The sequence below is a fragment of the Chiloscyllium plagiosum genome, chromosome 36 (assembly GCF_004010195.1).
Source record: "Chiloscyllium plagiosum isolate BGI_BamShark_2017 chromosome 36, ASM401019v2, whole genome shotgun sequence".
NCBI classification, from domain to species: domain Eukaryota; kingdom Metazoa; phylum Chordata; class Chondrichthyes; order Orectolobiformes; family Hemiscylliidae; genus Chiloscyllium; species Chiloscyllium plagiosum.
Genome location: NC_057745.1, coordinates 14,144,881 through 14,164,517, shown reverse-complemented (window position 1 = coordinate 14,164,517; position 19,637 = coordinate 14,144,881). Strand labels below are relative to the sequence as shown.

The 19,637-nt window shown below is 40.1% G+C and overlaps 1 protein-coding gene across 6 annotated transcripts in view; it reads right to left on the bottom strand.

The window, feature by feature from the left end:
• The window catches only part of dmxl2 (Dmx-like 2), a 141,501-nt gene that overhangs the window by 9,026 nt on the left and 112,838 nt on the right, over nt 1-19,637 (bottom strand). For 3 of the 6 annotated variants that reach the window (XM_043677363.1, XM_043677359.1, XM_043677365.1), the window contains 7 exons: nt 17,843-17,960; nt 14,370-14,435; nt 13,896-13,982; nt 11,561-11,682; nt 11,291-11,426; nt 8,311-8,371; nt 4,029-4,156 (listed from right to left, as the gene is read on the bottom strand). In XM_043677363.1, the coding sequence (XP_043533298.1) occupies nt 4,029-4,156; nt 8,311-8,371; nt 11,291-11,426; nt 11,561-11,682; nt 13,896-13,982; nt 14,370-14,435; nt 17,843-17,960 (718 nt within the window). Of the gene's footprint in view, nt 1-4,028; nt 4,157-8,310; nt 8,372-11,290; nt 11,427-11,560; nt 13,983-14,369; nt 14,436-17,842; nt 17,961-19,637 lie in introns of those variants that run through there. The other 3 variants (XM_043677360.1, XR_006309475.1, XM_043677364.1) reach the window with 3 other exon arrangements.

The window sequence follows — 19,637 nt, the reverse complement described above, 5'->3', positions numbered from 1 at the left end:
TGCAATTAAAGAACACTCAAACGTGTTTGAACAATCCAAGGAGGCACAAAGATCAACTTTGAAAAATTCCCATATCTTGTCTGTCCAGCACTCTTCCCATATGTGGCATAGTTATTTGCTTACTTCTTAAACACTAACAAAAAGGCCACACTTGGGGGAACTACTTCACATCTGGGACCTGGATCTAAATAGCATTCACGTCTTATCCAAAGTTGCTTTAAGTGGTCTCAATTCAGCTTCACTGGATATTTGATGAGAAATGAGAAAGTAACACAACAGGAATAGGAACATTATTACTAACAGTCAAAAACGCAATGCACAGATTACTGACATAAAATGGAATAAGGAAACTAACAGTATTCAAGGAGATAGAGAGATTCTGATCATCAAATGGGATTTAGGACTATTGAAAATACTTCAAAGCATTCTGAGAGGAAGTGCTTCGATGGAACAGAGTCTTTCCCCACTTAATGTTACTTCAAGTCTGATGCTAAGGCATAATGCCAGAGAAAACAGTAAACTTTATTCAGCATTTAATAGCATTGGGCATGACCTGGCATTACGGATGTTGGGGCTGACATATAAAACATTAAAATCCCTCATCAAAATTACTCTCATGTGCTGAGAAACAATCATTGAATACAGAACTGGCTTGAAGGTAGAAAGGAGGGGGGGCGGGGGGGGGGGGGGTTGTGGAGGGTTGCTTTTCAGACTGAAGGCCTGTGACCAGTGGTGTGCCACAAGGATCGGTGCTGGGGACACTGCTTTTCATCATTTATATAAACAATTTGGATGTGAACATAGGAGGTATAGTTAGTACATTTGTAGATATACTAAAAATTGGAGGTGGAGTAGGCAGCAAAGAAAGTTACCTCGTAGTACAACGGGATCCGATGGGCTGAGGAGTGGCAGAAGGAGTTTAATTTAGATAAATGCAAGGTGGTTGCATTTTGGGAAAGCAAATCTTAGCAGGACTCATACACTTAATGGTAAGGTCGTAGAGAATGTTGCTGAACAAAGAGACCTTGGAGTGCAGGCTCATAGTTCCTTGAAAGTGCAGCAGCAGATAGATAGGCTAGTGAAGGAGGCATTTGGCATGCTTTCCTTTATTGGACAGAGTTCTGAGTATAGGGGTTGGGAGGTCATGTTGCTGCTGTACAGGACATTGGTTAAGCCACTTTTGGAATATTGTGTGCAATTCTGATCTCCCTCCTACCAGAAAGATGTTGTGAAACTTGGAAGGGTTCAGAAAAGATTTACAAGGATGTTGCCAGGGTTGGAGGATTTAAGCTAGAGAGAGAGGCTGAATAGGCTGGGGCTGTTTTCCTTGGAGGCTGAGTGGTGACCTAATAGAGGTTTATAACATCATTAGGGGCAGGGATAGAGTAAAATCGACAAGGTATTTTCACTGGGGTGGGGGAGTCTTAAATTAGACGGCATAGGTTTAGGGTGAGAGGGGAAAACTTTAAAAGGGATCTAGGGGGCAACGTTTTCATACTGAGGGTATGTGTTTGGAATGAGCTGCCAGAGGAAGTGCAGAGGCTAGAACAATTACAACAATGAAAAGGCATCTGGATGGGTATATGAATAGGAAAGGTTTAGAGGAATATGTGGCAAATGGGACTAGATTAGGTTAGGATATCTGGTTGGCATAGACATGCTGGACTGAAGGATCGGTTTCCATGCTGTACATTGCTATGAGTCTTTGACAGAAAAAGACCAACAAATTGCATACAGGCATTCTATTCTCTTCCGTATGCTGCAGTGCCATACCATGTTAAGACAAGGTACTACAACATGTGAGCATTTTGTTAGCATAAAGTTAGCATTTTGTTTGATGCAAAGAACAGAAACAAGAACAAAATAAAAATCAAGAGAAGATAGCTATAAAATAGGCAAAAGAAATTGGAACGATTCTGCTTTTGGATTTGATATACCAGTTTTATATAAAACCTGTAGGGTGAGAAAATGTTTTATACTGAAAGCTAATCCTCAGCTACAAGCTGCATTAATATAGAAGCTTCAATGTCATAAAATGTTCGCAAGGCACTTGCATGGAAGTGTTTTCAAATATCATTATAACTGTGCCACAAGAAGAAATATTATGACAGACACCCAATGTTCAGAATCCAAGTAGATTTTCAGGGAGACAAAGGAGACTGGCTGCCAGAGGGCTAGACAGCTGAAAGTATGGCATTAGCTGTGGATTTAAAGTGGCTATGTGTAAAAGGTCAGAATTGGAGGACTACAGAATCTTAAAAGGTACTTAGTGCTAGACTCAGCTATAGATGTAGGGAATGGCATGAAGGGATTTAAAAACAAGGATGTGAATCCTAAAATCAATGTGCTGAAATATCTGGAACTAATGTGCGTCAGCAATGATAAATAAGCAGGACTTGGTGCAAGTTAAGATACAGGTTGAATTTTGGATGAGCTAAACTCTACGTAGGATGGAAGATGGGAGGTCAGAGCTGAAAATGTGTTGCTGGAAAAGCGCAGCAGGTCAGGCAGCATCCAAGGAACAGGAGAATCGACATTTCGGGCATAAGCCCTTCTTCAGGAAGATGGGAGGTCAGCCAGGATATATCAGTAATATAAAAAAAGCATAGATGTGGATATTTTGCAGAAGCTGAGGTGAGGAGGGGACGGAGTTGAACAATGCTACGGAGGTGGAAGTAGGCATTTTGATGATGAAGTGTTGTAAAGTTACTTAGGTGTTAACTGCAAGATTACAGTTAAAAAGAATTCTGGTTTTGGGTGGGTGGTAGAGTGTGAGAGTGAACATGGGAGAGAGAGTTGATAGTGACAAAGAAGGGTTTATGATGGAGACTGAAGACAATGGGTTCATTACAATATTTTAATTGAGAGGAAATTTTTATTCATCCAGTGCCGTTTGGTGGATAAGTGTAACAAATTAAAGACAGTGGAAAGGTTTAAGAGATTGCAGTGGTTTACAGTGGATATCAATGCCATCCCTCACCTGGCATCTCATATCCAACTGTGATACTCTCAAGGGGCTACATGCAGATAAAAATCTAGAGGTGAACAAGGATTAACCTTTAGTGGAGGTGCAAGGAAGAGGTATAAAGGAAAATCCATTGTAGGTGTTTCTTTAGAATCAACTGGTCAGATAATAAAAATAGAATCAGGCAAGGCCAATCTGTCTCATACCTCCCCTAACCTTTGCCCAAATCTTAGTCCTTGTGCCAAAGAATTCAGCAATCTAATTAGTGTTACCCTCTTCCCAAAGGAGGAAAGGCCACCAGCATTCTCAAAGATCCATCCCACCCTGGCAATGCTTTTCTACAACCTCTACCAATGGGGAGAAGGTACAGAAGCCTAAACACATGCACTAGCCAGTTTCGAAACAGTTCCTACCCTACTGTTGTTAGAATACTGAATGAACTCTCAACCTCCTAGTATTCGCACATACCTGTGCTTTGGTTTTTGCCGCTGTTTACTTATTATTTACTTATCTATGCTATTTAACTATGTGTTCTGCCTGTATTGCTTGCAAGACAAAGCTTTTCACGGTGTCTCGGTACACGTGATAATAAATTCAATTCAAGCATAACTTAAAAAGGAGTCATATAAAACCACGTTTGTTCTTTCTATCTGTAGAGAATTGCTTCTCAGTATTTAAAAGAATTAAACTTACATCAAAGACAAATTCTATGCGAATGAACATCTTTGCTGGATTTACATTGGCGTTTGTAAAGATATACATGCAGGGAGATGATCACAATTGTCAGAGACAATAGGATTGTGGAATCTTTATTCAACTTTGCCTAAGTTGTACAATGTTACAATCAAATAGACATATTCCGCATATTCATTTCACTGCTTTCAAATAACTACAGAAAAGGAATTGCAGAACATTTCTCAAAAAATTAAATAAGAAATTTCAAATGTTACAGCAAATTTAACCAGGCCTTTGGAAAGAAAGAACTGAAAGCTGAACTTATAAAATTTACATTTTATATTATTCAGTTCAATTAAATTTTAGATGGATTGCAGGAAGAGCTAACCTTATTTCCTTGGGAATTGAAATGTAGTCGAGTAACCCTGGCATTGCCAGCTTGGCGGAAACATATAACCTGCTGTGGCCGATTCCATTCAAACATTCGAACACTTCCATCTTGTGCACCTGTAAGGTCTGATGAACACAATTGAAACAAGTAAACTCAATAAATATGAAAATGAAATTATTTTGGTTTTAAATTAGTCTGGTCCAATCCCATCCCACTGCTTCACCTGGAAGGCGTGTCTAGGTGAGAAGGGAGGCAGGTGTTACACTTTCTGTGATTGCAGGCAAAGGTGCCATGGGGATGTTGGGTACATGTTGGGAGTCAAGGAAGAGTGGAACAGGGTGTCCTGGAGGAAATGATCCTTGCAGACGCCCACAAGGGAGGCGAATGGAATATGTACCTAATGGTAGCATTCCACTCAATCGAGTCTACTGTATATGCTGCTCACAATGTGATCTCCTCTACACTGGGGAAACGAGCGCAGACTTGATGACCACTTTGCAAAACACCTTTGTCCTGTCTGCAAAAATGACCCTGTGCTTCCAGGTACCTGCCACTTCAAACACCATTTCCCCTGGACAAAATCTCTGTCTGAGGCTTCAGCAAAGCTCAGCACAAACTGACAAAGCAACATCTCATTATCTGCTTGCAAACTCTTCAGTCCTCTGGACTCAATATCAAGTTCAATCAGTTTAGGGCTTGAGTGTCTTCTCCCATGTCCTTATGCCAACCCCAAATTTGTCATCACATGGGTTGCTAGAAGAAAGTGAAGACTGCAGATGCTGGAAATCAGAGTCAAGAGTGTGGTGCTAGAGAAGGGCAGCAGGTCAGGCAGCATCCGGGGAACAAGATAATTGACGTTTTGGGTATGAGCCTATCATCAGAAATGAGGCTCATCAGCTGCTACCACACACAACCCCTTGTCAGCTATTAATAGTCCCCATTAGCAGCTATGCATTCTCCCAGGTTGACCTTTATCCAGTTCTTTGTCTGTCCAACTGTGTTTCTCTTTGTTTGGACTCTATCTCCACCTATTGTTTCCTTCTCACTCCTCCCCCACCCCATCTTCTGCACAATTACTAACCTTTTCCTTGCTACCAAAGTTCTGAAGATGGGTCACTGGACCCAAAGCAAATTCTGCTTTCTCTCCACAGATGCTGTCAGACCTGCTGAGTTTTTCCAGCAATTTCCATTTTTGTACCTTTTTCACCTGCTGGGAAGGCAGGTGACTGGGAAGGTGAGAAGTTGACATTCTTAAATGACCATTTATTGATCATGAAGGGATTTAATTACTGGCAAAATTGTCTGTGGAACTTCTCGCTCAACATTTAAGTGCTAAAGTGGTGAAAGGAGGTGTGGGAGAGTTCCTCTCCAGAACAAAGTTGCCTAATTATCTCCCCTTCTTGCCACCTCCAGGGAGGGAAAAAATCAACTGCTGGTCTTATGGTAGTGCACACTCAATTAAAATCATGAAATTATAGGTTTATGCACCACAACAGACTTGAGTACATAATTGAGGCCAGCATTTTACTGCAGCATAGCAAATGGAAAGGCATTTGCAGCCGTTTTCTTTCTATTGAAACACTGAAACCATAAAGGTGGGATTTCATGAAGAACCCTGTTGTGAATTCTCCTAGCATCCTGGGCATCATTCTTATTGCAAATAACGGCAAACAAAAACAGATTAACTCAGAATGAACTTTGTTTACTGTTTGTTGTAACATTCTGCAAGCAATTGTCTTTCAGATCAGTGAAGCAAAACAACAACTAAAATCACTCTGTCACTTCAGGATCTTCTAGTTCATTATGTAGTTCAAATGCTACATAAATCCACATTACTTTTCCTTATTGACTATCAGCCACTATATAAATGGTATTTCTTTTATTTTTACCTCTTTAAGTCTGATATTCAATCAGGATTTGGCTCTTTCGGCATTAAGCAATACTTTGATACTTTTCCCATGGCCATAGTATTCTAGTTAGATCAAAGATTCACCAATAAGTTATGTAAACCAGAGCAGTGTATTGGCCATAAATTAACATATTAGTATCTCTTCTTTAATGTAATGTACTTTCCAGTTCAATTTTCCAGAAGGTTGTGGCAGCACAGACATCATTGATGATAAACTGGCTCAGGGCTGATGGATTCTTTTCAAACTACACCTTTCTATTTTTTTATCTTATTCTTAGACTATTCAAAATGACACTGGATCATGGTGATAATGATAAAAGCTTTTCCCTGTATTTTACTATTTTTCACACTGTAAAATACATGTGACAATAAAATCATTCATTCATTAACTAAGAATCCATGTGGAAATTGCTGTTCAGTGAGGGAACACTGGATTAAGGCAGCAGGAAAAACCAGGGCGTAAGACCTAAACAAGTGACTGAAGTCTCCATTGTGACTGCAGTTGAGTGCTGCTGAAGAGGCTGATGCTCAAGGCAGCACAACAAAATGGATAAAAGATTAGGCTGAAGACCCAGCAGGCATGTCTCCACTATGCATATTGACTGTGACAGCACTACCGATGAAATGCTGTTGCAATGATGAGTGATGACCTCAGGCTTGCCATTCTCCCCATCTGTACTACAGATTCCGTGTCATTTTAATATTGTCCAGACCTCTTGCAATGCATTTGCAACTTTAGCTGATAAATTATGTGGGTTTCATGCACTGTTGGTTAATTCCATTGCCCTCCAAAAGTGGTTCTTAATTATTTCTTAAATAATCACTACTGGCTTCTAACCACTGATGCATAGGGTGCAGACATTGCACTTAGCCTGCCTTGAGCAACGTGGCAGAATCACATTGGCAAAAAGGCCAGAGATATTTTTCAAATTTTCCCAGCGCTCACACCTTTAACCCCACCCTCAAGGGTTTTGAGAAATATCCCAATTAGATTAGAACTAAATTGAAAACAAGTCAAAAGGAGAAAATAAATAGAATGACAAACAAGATAAGCTTAACCTTAAATAAAAAGTTAACATTTCAGACTGATAACCTTTCATGGGAACTGGAAAGAAGTTAGAGATGGAACAGGTTACAAGAATTACACAGACGGGAAAAATGACTAGGAGAAAGTGAGAACTGCAGTGCTGTAGATCAGAATCAAAACGTGTGGCACTGGAAAAGCACAGCAGATCAGGCAGCATCCGAGGAGCAGGAGAGTTGACATTTCGAGTGTAAGCAGAGACTTTCCTGCACTTCCAAACTCCAGCGCATCTCCTCCACTTCCTGCACCTATGCCCTTGACCCCCACCCCTCCAACCACAACAAGAATAGAACCCCTTCCTCACCTTCCACCTCACCAATCTCTGGATCCACCGCCATTTCTACCACCTACAATCAGACCCCGCCACCAGGTATATAATTCCCTTCCCAGCCCCATCAGCATTCCGTAGAGACCATTTCCTCTGCAACTCCCTCGTTAGGTCCATGTCAGCAGCACCCCCCCCCACGTTCCACTACCAGCACCTTCCCTTACTACCGCGTGTATAAAATCTGCACCCACACCTCTCCCCTCACCTCCATCTAAGGACCCAAAGGATCCTTCCACACCCGACAAAGATTTTCCTGTACATCCAAATACTGTGTCCATTGCTCCCAATGTGGTCCTCTCTACATTGGGAACAGTTCAGGACACATGCACCCAAAAACCCCACTGCTCTGTGGCTGACCACTTCAACTTTCTCTCCAACTCTGCCAAGGCCATGCAAGTCATGGGGCTCCTCCACCACCAAAGCCAAGCCACCCAAAACCTGGAGGAGGAACGCCACATCTTCCGCCTTGGGACCCTCCAACCACATGACATCAATGTCAATTTCACCAATTTCCTCATATCCCCTCCTCCAAACTTATCCCAAATCCAACCCCCCAACTCGGCACTACCCTTCTGATTTGTCCTACTTGTCCATTTTCCTTCCCACCTACCCGCTCCACCCTCCTCTCCAACCTATCACCTTCATCCCCACTTTCATCTACCTATCGTCTTCCAAGCTACCTTCCCCCAAGCAATTGCCCCACCCCCCCCCATTTATCTCTCAGCTCCCTTGTCACCTCCCCATATTCCTGATGAAGGGCTTATTCTCAAAATGTCGACTCTCCTATTCCTTGGATGCTGCCAGACCAGCTGTGCTTTTCCAGCTCCACATTTTTGACACAGACAGGAAAAGGCTGGTGGGAGAAGAATGAAAGGAAAACATTGTGACGATATGAAAGGCAGGAGAGAATCAATTGATAAAAAGCACAAAATCAACTATTGTTCATGTCAGTACTCACAATATCGGTGAGCTGGATGTGAAGTCATCCTTTTCACATTGTTTAAGTTCCTCTTTATGAGCTACAACAGGGAATAATTCGTTATTCACATAAAGACAGTGTCCTGTATTTAATTTTTAAAATGTCAATGTAGGTACAAAGAAAATGCAAGTCACTTTAGCATGTTGGTACCAACATGCTTTTTTTTGTGAAAAAATGGAATTAAAGCCAAGTTAAACAAGGAAGTGAGCAGTTCATTCTACTGATCAGCATAAATCTGAAATTTTTAAATTCAGTTTGGCAATTAATGTCTTTGATTATTGCATTCATTTTGTTATCAAGAAACACTGCTCCAGCACATTATCTTAAGTACAATTGTCAAAATAATTTACAATTGATACATTGGATGCAAAAAATGTTAATTATAGCAAGTTTTTGTAAACTCTAGAAAATTTTCTCTCAACTTTCTTCCTTCATTTCCAGTACTATAAGTGATGACTACTTTCTGGGATAAAATTACATAGAAATATACGCTGCTCTTATAGTGTTTTTCTCGGACACTCAGCTAACATTGCATCCTGTTTGTTGAACTGGATGAGATCAGTTAGTTAAACAATGACTAAACAGAGGCTTGAGTTCAATTCAGAGATCTTCTTTGCTTGAAAGGTTTAGCTATTCACTGGATGAACATACTGATCAATTGAGGCATCAAGATTTGATTCACATAGAAAATAGGAACAAGAGTGGGTCATTCAGCCTGCTCCACTATTCCATAGGACCATGGCTGATCAGACTCAGCATCCTGTTCCCTCTTTTGCCTCACACCTTTGGTCTTTTTAGCTATAAAAATGATATCCATCTCCTTCTTGAGAACATTCAATGTTTTGGCCTCAGATGTTTTCTGTGACAGAATCTTCCACAGGCTCACCACTCTCTAGGTGAAGAAGCATCTTATTTCTGCCCTAAATAATTCACGTTCTGTCCTTAGACTGTGACCACTTGTTATGAAAATAGAAGTACCTTACACATGCACATTCTAACAAGAGAGTTTAATTGAATAAAAAGCCAAAAGTCATGGTTGGGTGGCATGGTGGCTCAGTGGTTAGCACTGCTGCCTCACTGCTCCAGGGACTCAGGTTCAATTCTACCCTTGGGTGATTGTTTGTGTGGAATTTGCACATTCTCCCCATGCTTGCATGGGCTTCCTCTGGGTGCTCCAGTTTCCTTCCATACTCCAAAGATGTGCAGGCCATGCTAAAATGTGTATAGTGTTCAGGGATGTGTAGGTTGGGTGCATTATTCTCGGGAAATGTAGAATAATAGCATTGGGGAATGGGTCTAGGTGGGATACTCTTCAGAGAGTCAGTGTGGACTCATTAGGCCAAATGACCTGTTTCCACAGTCTAGGGATTCTATGAACTTGTAGAGAAGGAGAGACTGAACGTAAACTTAGGGAATGGTTTGACGAGCATCGCAGCCAGGCCTGCAGGGGCTGACCGGACCTCCCAGTCACCGCCCATTTCAATTCCCCTTCCCACTCCCTTTCTGACATGATCATCCTTGGCCTCCTCCATTGCCCCAATGAACCACACCGCAAATTGGAGGAACAACAAGTCACCTTCCATCTGGGCGGCCTACAGCCCAAAGGATTCAACATTGAGTTATCCAATTTCAAATAGCCTCCCTTCCCATCCTCTGACTCCCTTCTCAGGCCCTCCCCATCCCTTCCACTTCTCCCTGCCACCAACCAGATTCATTCCTCCCATTGACTAACCAGGTTGTACCCTCTACCTTTTTCACCTATCCCCACTTCACCACCCTGGCCCCATCACCCCCTTTATCTGCAGCTCCCCCCATATCCACTCCCAGTCTTGAAGGGTTACACCCAAAATGTCAACTTCTCCACCTCCTGATGCTGACAGGTCTGCTGTGTTCTTCCAGCCTCCTGCCTCTGTCCCCATGACTTGTCCGGACATGTCCTACCTGCCTATCTCCTTTTCCACCTATCCACTCCACCCTCTCCTCCCTGACCTATCACCTTCATCCCCTCCCCCACTCACCCATTGTACTCTATGCTACTTTCTCCCCACCCCCACCCTCCTCTAGCTTATCTCTCCACGCTTCAGGCTCACTGCCTTTATTCCTGATGAAGGGCTTTGGCCCGAAACTTCAATTTCGCTGCTCCTTGGATGCTGCCTGAACTGCTGTGCTCTTCCAGCACCACTAATCCAGAATGGGGTTTCCAGCATCTGCAGTCATTGTTTTTACCTCTGCCTACTACACAGGGCTGTGGAGCCCAGATATTTAAGACAGAGATATGTAGATTCTTGATTAGTAAGGGGATCGAGGGTTACGGGGAGAAAGCAGGAAAATGGGGCTGAGAAACATATCAGCCATGATTAAATGGTGGAGCAGACTTGATAGGCTGAATATCGAATGATCTTATGGACTGCTTCATTATTGTAGTGCTGTCAGTGGTGCTGAACATTGAGTTATCATCAGTGAACCTCCCCACCTCTGACTTTATGATCAAGAGAAGATCATTAATGAAACAGCTGAAGATGGGTGGGCCTAGGACAATGACCTGAAGAAGTCCTGCAGCTGATGACAGCTTTAACAAGCACAACCATCTTCCTTTGTGACAGGTATAAAAATGAGTGAAAAGAATATGGAATGCAAACAGGGGGGACTAAAGAGTATAGCTCAAAATGTATTAAAACAAGGTATTGTTAAATATGGTCTGAATTCCTGAGAGAAGAGGAGTGTGTGTGTGTGTGTGTGTGTGTGTGTGTGTGTGTGTGGTGTGTGTGTGTGTGGTAGTCAGGAATACAAATACTTTGCATTTTGATTTTAACTCTGTCAATATTTACCTCCTCCCTGATATTTTTCACTTCTGTAAACAAATGGTAAGGCAGTAACTCTCAAATTAGATAAAATTGAATGAAGGATATCTTAAATAAAGACAGAATTAGCAAAGTTGGCTGTTTATTATTGGACATACCACAGTGGCTCCTGTACTGGTTTGCCCACTTCCTAACCAAGGCATTGAAGAAGAAGCAGAAAGCTGGCTGGATCCAAAATGAGTTGTACTTGTTTGGCTAGTACTCATTGTTGAGCGATGCTCAAGATCATCAGAACTATAAGAGATCATAATGACTATATAACGACTTTGGATGATGCAAATACTGAAGTTCAAATTTAATTTTGAAACACAATCTGATTATATATTACACTTAAGAATAATTTTAATGGATTAAATAAAGTTTTTTACCTTCTAGATTCCCTGTCTGAATCTTCACCAATCCAGGTATAGGGCTGGTCAGCCAGAATTGCAGATACATCAAGTTCTTGGACATCATGAGTTGAAGCCAACACCATCTCATTGGAATTTGCCTTTTAAAGTGGAGAAAAAAAAACTGAATTCAAACAAAAAGGAAAATTTTATAAAGCACAGATATCGTATATAAAAAAAAATTAGCAATGACCTTTAACACTGCAGGTAGATTCATCAAGCTACCAAGAAAGACATCCACAAAATATTTGCAATTTGTAACAGAACCCATTTATCAAAAACGTTGGGTAGTATTTTGAAGATGTTGAGAGAGTGGGGCCAGGTGGATTACAGCAAGTTCGGGGAGAGATGTATGGGGGAGCTGTTTGGAGTTCAGGAAATGTAGAAGCACTATTTTTCTGAATGTCTTGCAGTTTTTAACTGCAGAACTTGAACATGTTTTTGCATGTTTTCCACTCAAAGATAGCTACTACAATAGGATAGAACTACAATTGAACAAGGCCTAGGAAATGAGATACAATGTGTACAATATGGGAGAGGACGGGCTTGTGCTGGTGCCAGCAGCAGAGGGGTAGCAAGGTGTGTGTTGCAGCTGGGGTCCAATTAAGGGTGGGACGGGTGCAGCCAGATCTTGGCAGGGAGACAAATGTCCCTGTTCAGCTTTATATAGTTGGACAACACATTCCTGCGCATGTCCACAAGCAGTATAATAAAGATTACTTACCCTCTCAGTAAGCCTTGCTTTTCCTCTTTTCATTGTCATTATTTCCAAAGGCTGGAAAGCTCAAACTAATTTGCTTGAAAATAGAATTGTTGTTAACACAAAGGCACACAGCCTTGCTGAAATATTTAAACAATTAGCCCACCTTCTGCAAGTGGGGTGGGTTGTCTGTCCCTCATCAGACTTCAGGAAGTCGATGGGATCAAGGCTAATGAGCTCCTGATTCAGAGATTTAATATCAAACCTCCCCTAACAGAGTTGATGTGTCTGTGGCTGAAAAGTGAAGTAGCAGGTTAACATTTTATTAATGAACCTTTATTAGAATTGAAAAGTGAAAATTAAGTATAGCTTTTATGTCAGGTAGGAACAAATAATACAAGTGGAGATGAGCAGAATTGTTAACTAAATCATCATCTCAAAAAGATGACATAAAAGACTGTCTCAACAAGGCACTGGAAAATATTAAACCAAAAGAACATGCAAACAGCAGAATGAGAAGAGGTAATGGGACAAGTCCCCTGAAAGAAAAGAGTAAGGGAATAAAATAAAGAGAGAAAATAAAATTAAAACTGCAAGTGGCCTGAAATGAATACAGAAAATGCTGAAATGACACAGTGGGAAGCAGAAAACAGATAACACCTCTGCTTTAAAAACAGGTCTCTCCCCAAGGAAATATGTTCTGAAAAAGGTTCCATGTCCAAATGTCAACTTACTTTTCCTTCTTGAACAGACCCACAGTACATCAGTGACCTAGGGTGTAATATTCCCTGCTCTAAAGGTGGCAAGAAGGGGAAATAAAGGGTTGAGGTCACCCTGAAGCAAAATGCATCCCCTTCTCACCATCTCAACAATTTAATGTGAGGCATGAATATCTTTGGGTAACTTTCTCAATTTGCTAGAGGTTAATTAATGGCCACTTAAAAGCCTCGACTCACCACCTCTCAGAATCTGTCTCCTGCGAGGCTGAGAAAGCTGGTTAATTTCCTGATTACCTGTCTACAGGTTTTGGGTGGGTGGGTGGTAGGGAATGAGATCCACTTACTCCAATCTGGGCACAACTACAGGCACAGATAACTTACAAGGAGTCAAAGGGGTGACCTTTCAATGCCACCCCCTTGACTCCGAACCCACTAATAGCTCTTCCTTGGTGACCCCCAACCTGTCAGTCACCACCTATCACACTAACTGCTCCATCATAAAAACATAGAAAAATTCTGCCCTATATCATTTCCATGAGCAGGTTAGAAATGTAACTGGGTTTCCAAAGGTATAAATGATGCTGGATGCTACTGAAGATTAAAAATTAACTACTTGGGGAGTTGAGTTCTGTGTTCAAGCCTAAGCAACTATACAGAGCTATGTTGTCATAGAAAGTCTGGCAAAATGTGTAATGCCGTCTACTAATGTTAGAGATACACATCACAATTGTTGCCCATTGACATTTACTGGAAGGTGGGGTATAACAGATCCTGTGCATCACCATGTCAACGAGAAATTAGAAATTCTACAAAACTAGCAAGACTGACTCCATAGGGTTAAAAGTTTGTAAAATATTTCAGCTGATGGAATTCATAAGCCACTTATCATTCTTACCTTATTAATTGCAAATGCCATTATGGCATCTGAATCTTTGTGAATAATCTTTGCTTTTCTACCAGGATAACCCAGCTCTGTTTCAACCTAAAAGATTGTATTATGTATGAGTACTATGGTTGTGAGTATATCCACACACCTTAAAAATGATATACTGATGATGTTATTTGCCTTTAATATGGAAATAAAACACAAACACACAGCAAACAAAATTTAAAACTCACCAGCATTACTATTTGTTTAATGGTTTTAGCATTGCAGCAAACAGCTGTATATAAATTAGCAATGTAATCCTTTTGAATTCATACAGAATGACATATTTGTGCTTGCACTGCAACCTCCACAGACATAACAACTATGAGATGGACCTCCACTTGTGTACAATTATTTACTTTCACATGCCATTAAACAAGACGTTGAAGCTAGTGTATATATAACAGCTGCTAAAGGTGAGGGGTGGGTAAGGGATGCTACCTTGTTGCTTCCACGATGTTCCGCTACGCAGTTTTGTTTGACTTGATCCACATGGTCTTCTACTGACTACACAACACAGCACACAGTCACAGCACATTACACATGCACAGAAATAAAAAAAAACGAAAATGAATAAAATGTTTTTACTGAATTAAAAAAAATGAAGCCTTGGCAGTATTATATTTGGGAGAATAAAGCTATTTTATTGTACTGGGCAATTTAAAAAATTTCTCATCTAAGTATTTCAGCAATGGAATTTTTCTTTCTCTTTTCATATAAAGATTGGAAGAAGACAAAATGGGTTTCAAAGTGGACTACAGAGAGAGAGAGAGAGAGAGAGAGAGAGAGAGAGAGAGAGAAAACGAAAAAGAAAAGCAGGGGAATGGGAAGAAACTGAATCCAACTCCCCCCCCCCCCACCAACAGCTCCTGCGCTTAACACCAAAAGACAGCAGTGAAAACTAGGTGTGTCAAGTGCACTGCCACCCATAGATTCAAAATCAAACTTGCTTTCCCATAAGAATTAAAAGATTTGAAATTGATGAAACCAAAAGGCAGAACCACAATAAGCATCAACGAGAACTATTATCGGAAAAGCAAGATGTCAACATTACTAATATTATGTCTAATGAACTAAGTGAGTAAATTCTGACAAATTCTTTAATAGTACATCCCAAATAGATTAATCCACTGAAAACCTCCCTTGATATCCCTAATGTCTTCCAAGAAAAAACATTTACCTGAATGGGGAAATAAAGAATTCAGAAGAGATCAGTCACTAGATAAATGCTAGGTGCTGCATTTTGAAAAAGCAAAACAGAGCAGGACTCACACACTTAATGGTAAGGTCCTGGGGAGTATTGCTGAAGTGGAGGTGCAGCTTCATAGCTCCTTGAGAGTAGAGTTGCAGGTAGATAGGATAGTGAAGGCGGCATTTGGTATGCTTTCCTTTATTGGTCAGAGCTCTGAGTATCGGAGTTGGGAGGTAATGTTGCGGCTGTACAGGACAGTGGTTAGGTCACATTTGGAATATTGCATGCAATTCTAGTCTCCCTCCTATCGGAAAGATGTTGTGAAACTTGAAAGGATTCAGAAAAGATTTACAAGGATGTTACCAGGGTTGGAGGATTTGAGCTATAGAGAGAAGTGAAATGGGGCATATGACAAGCAAGTGTGCATTTTCAGCATATCTTTTCAATGAAGAATTACCAATGTAAAGAACAATGGTTTTACTGTATATGCTTACAGTAGCTGTACAACTTTAAATAGGGAACCCCTGGACCTGACTGCCAAATGCAATACTTTCTTTAGGAGTTATAACAAGTGGCTAAGGACAAAGAGAAATTAAATTAGTCTATAACAGAGATCCTGCTGATGAATGTGGTTTTCTTCCTCCCCAGACAAAATTAAAAATCTGAATTCCATCATTCTTACACGTTTGAATATCAAACTGATTGACAAAAAATGCTCAACAACCCCATGGACTTGCCACCAGGCAAAACATGTTAAACTTGGAGGAAATAAAGATTTTATAATGAAATAAAATCTGGAATGCAACAAACAAAGTGAACATACAAGTTAGGTGAAGTAGTCACAGAAAACCAGAATGTCATGACAATGTTTGTATGAAATCACCATGCAGTCACTAACAACACTATATTTTCATTTATAAAATTTTAGTGGTAAAACTTGAAGTTTACACAGAAAGGTGATTGATTTTCTTTTTAAGAGGAAGAATTATCCAGAGGCTGACTGTTACAAGATTCAGATCATGATACATTCTGGGAGAAAGAACATTTATATTTTGATTTCTGAACAGCCTCCTTATAGTCAAATTGATATGTTCAGAAAGCCAGTATTATGCATAGGGAAGGCAAAAAGGAAGACACAAATCATAATAAACATGCAAGATTTGGGTTAAGTGAACAATACTGCCAGGGCTATAAAACAAGGAGGCAAGCAGTAAATTGATGATGTGCCTAACTTATTCAAGGTAATTCAGTATGCATTTCCTTACACTTAGGTTAAAGCAAATTTAATTAGGGTGTAAGTTATTATGAATTCTTGATAATACATTATTTAAAAGGTGGTTTCCTTCCAACTGAATTGTCATTGAAATTAGCAGCAGGAGTATGCCATTCAGCCCTTTGAGCTTGCTCTGCCACTCAAATGGATCATGGTTGAATCTTGGTGTTAATGCCATATTCCTACTTTCTCTGCAGCTCCCTTAATGCCTTTAAAATGGGAGACTAAGGCTGGGATTTTTGATTACTCGTAGATTCAAGAAGGGGTACAGGTGCGATTTGAAAATCACTTTTCTGGATGATGATACTGGATCTCCCCACCTCTGGAATGCAATACAATTTTCAAAGTAGGAGTGAGAGGAGGGAGACACAGAGGGACAATGTAATTTGCAAAACTGAAATCTGCAAACTTGAATAGTCTGATGCGTTAGTGTGCAACTGTCAGGTTCAAAGCAGATAGGAGTTTTTTAAAAAAAGTTATTTTCTAAACATTAAGCCATGGGAATCTTGCAGTGAAATGTGTGCTCTGTCTTGCATTTGACCATCTAGGCCACTTTTGAACTTTTTGGGCCTGCCAAAGTGCTGCTTGCTCTCTAACAAAGGGGACATATCCCATTATGACTGAATAACATGGTTCCATTAGTAAGAGTTAATAGATATGGATGCAAAATTACTAGATTTAAGTTATATATTATAAATAGATATAAATAAATAGAAACACAAGTTAAGTACGGCTAAAATATGCACAAACTACTAAGTAAATATTTATAATAACTGAGTTTTCATGCCCTTCCTTTCCAATTAAAAGGATGATGTGGTTAGATATGTTAAAATCATGTCCTGTACATGGACATAGCTGAGGCTGTTGGGGGCAGAGAATGTAGAATCTGGAGCTGGTCTGAGTTAGATTTTGGGGGTGGGGGGACCAAAGTTAGTCTTGAGAAGCACTCCTGTTCTTTATGGCCCACAAACAAATCATTTAGAAATTTAGAATTATAATGTATAATATCATCTTATCGAGTGCTAAACTCCCATAACCCAGATTAAAACTTGCATTAAATTCTTAATTGCACCTTACATTTCAAAATTAATGCAATTGCTTCCACCTGTCGATTTTGACAAAAGAAAACAGCAGTTAAAGAATTGATAGCTTGAGCATGTCAGAAATACAATGGGAAAAGCTTTACCATCATGTTAAACAACTACCCACCTTTTCCCACTGAATGGATAAATTTAAAAGCAAGTATTCAGGGTCTAGACCTGATGTAATTCTGTTAATGCTAAATTGATTTCTTCAACTGAATTTATACAAGTTGACACATCATCATTTGCATAATTTGTGTTTAGCTTTACACAGTCATAGCAAATATGCCTTTAAATCTAAAATACTAATTCCAGAATTCCAAATCTTAAAAAAAAAGCAAGAACTTTTATCTTTATTGCCATTTACCTCACTTTGCTTTCTTTTCTTTGTGAATATAAATCTGATGAATGTGTCTTGTAGAATTTCTTGTTTAACCAAGAAATGCCATAGCCTTTTAACAGGAAACGTTGAGTAATGTCGTGACCTGATGTAAAATAAACAACAGTGGATGATGGACATACAGCCACAACTAATTAAATATTTTTGTGTCTTTCTTTTAATCATCAATTATCAGTCATTTTATTTAAAGTGGTAGTACTTTTCAGAAATGATTTGTAACATATCAGACTAAACATTTCATGCAAATACATCTCCAATAACATTATGTGTATTAAGCTTTAAACCCAGCCTAACTTTCCCATCTTTAAATGCAGGATGCTATGTCAATCTGATGTTTGCTGGCCATTTGCAATCCACTACTTTAATTATGGAGCATTATTTAATGTAGGGAACTTATTATCTCAAATTAACAAAGTGAAAGAAAAAAAATGATGTCATTAAAATGGCTAACCCGTTATTAGCAGGTGCTGAAGAGATAAAATAAAATGCTGGGTTGTATAAATGCTGGCTTCAAAGTTCTAAGGCGATGATGCTGAACCTGTATCGAACCTTGGAAATACTGCACCAGCCATTTAGTCTTGGCCAGTGTATTTCAGGAGAGATACAGAACTATTCAAAGGCTAAAGGTTGTAAGGTTGGTTGTTGAACTGCGAACATTGAGTTATGAGGGAAAACAGCATTCCCTGAAACCTACTCTGGATAACAGGGGAATGAATTGACAGATAAATGAAGATATTCATTGGTATGAAGAATTTGAATATAACATATTACGCTTGAACTTTAAACAGAATTATCCCTATAGCGTAAAGGGTTAACATTAAAATACAAGACAGTTTACACCACAGTAAGATCACATGACTACTAGAACTACTGGGAGATAGTTCTATCTAGAAGCCTTCTGTTAAGTCTGGTCCTCTACTCAGATAAAAGACAATATTAAATGAAAAGCAATGTTCAGCGATAACTGGGTTTCCTAATGTAGTTATCAATCCAAATTCCAGAAACTAAATTATAATCGCAATGATAGAACAGTCCCTGGGATGACAGAGATGTTCAATGATGAGAAATTTGGGTAAATTGTGTGCATATTCTCTAGTTTACAGAATGAGGAGTTATCTTATTGAAACAAGACAGTTACTAAAACTCTGCTCCCTAGTTTGTCAATGTATAAAGGGGAACAGTTTACTTATAATGGGCTCTTTGCTTAAGATTGAGAGTAGGAGAAATGTCTTTGCTCAGAGTTGTGAATCATGTGGATTTTCTACTCCAGATGGCTAGAGGTTGTAAGGTTGGTTGTTGAAATCTTGATTTCTCAGAGAATCAAGGGATATTGAGAAAGCAGAGTTGAAATCCAAGATAATCCAGGACAGCAATGAATGGTGGATCAGTATTGACAGGTTGTATGGTCCTGAAAAATGTGTTGCTGGAAAAGCGCAGCAGGTCAGGCAGCATCCAAGGAGCAGGAAAATCGATGTTTCGGACATAAGCCCTTCTTCAGGAATGTGGAGGGTGTGCCAAGCAGGCTAAGATAAAAGGTAGGGAGGAGGGACTTGGGGGAGGGGCATTGGGAATGCGATAGGTGGAAGGAGGATAGGGTGAGGATGATAGGCTGGAGAGGGGGTTGGGGCGGAGAGGTCAGGAAGAAGATTGCAGGTTAAGAGGGCTGTGCTGAATCTGGGGGTTGGGACTGAGATAAAGTGGGGGGAGGGGAAATGAGGCGCCTCATTTTCCACCGCGGAACCCTCCCACCACACAGGATGGA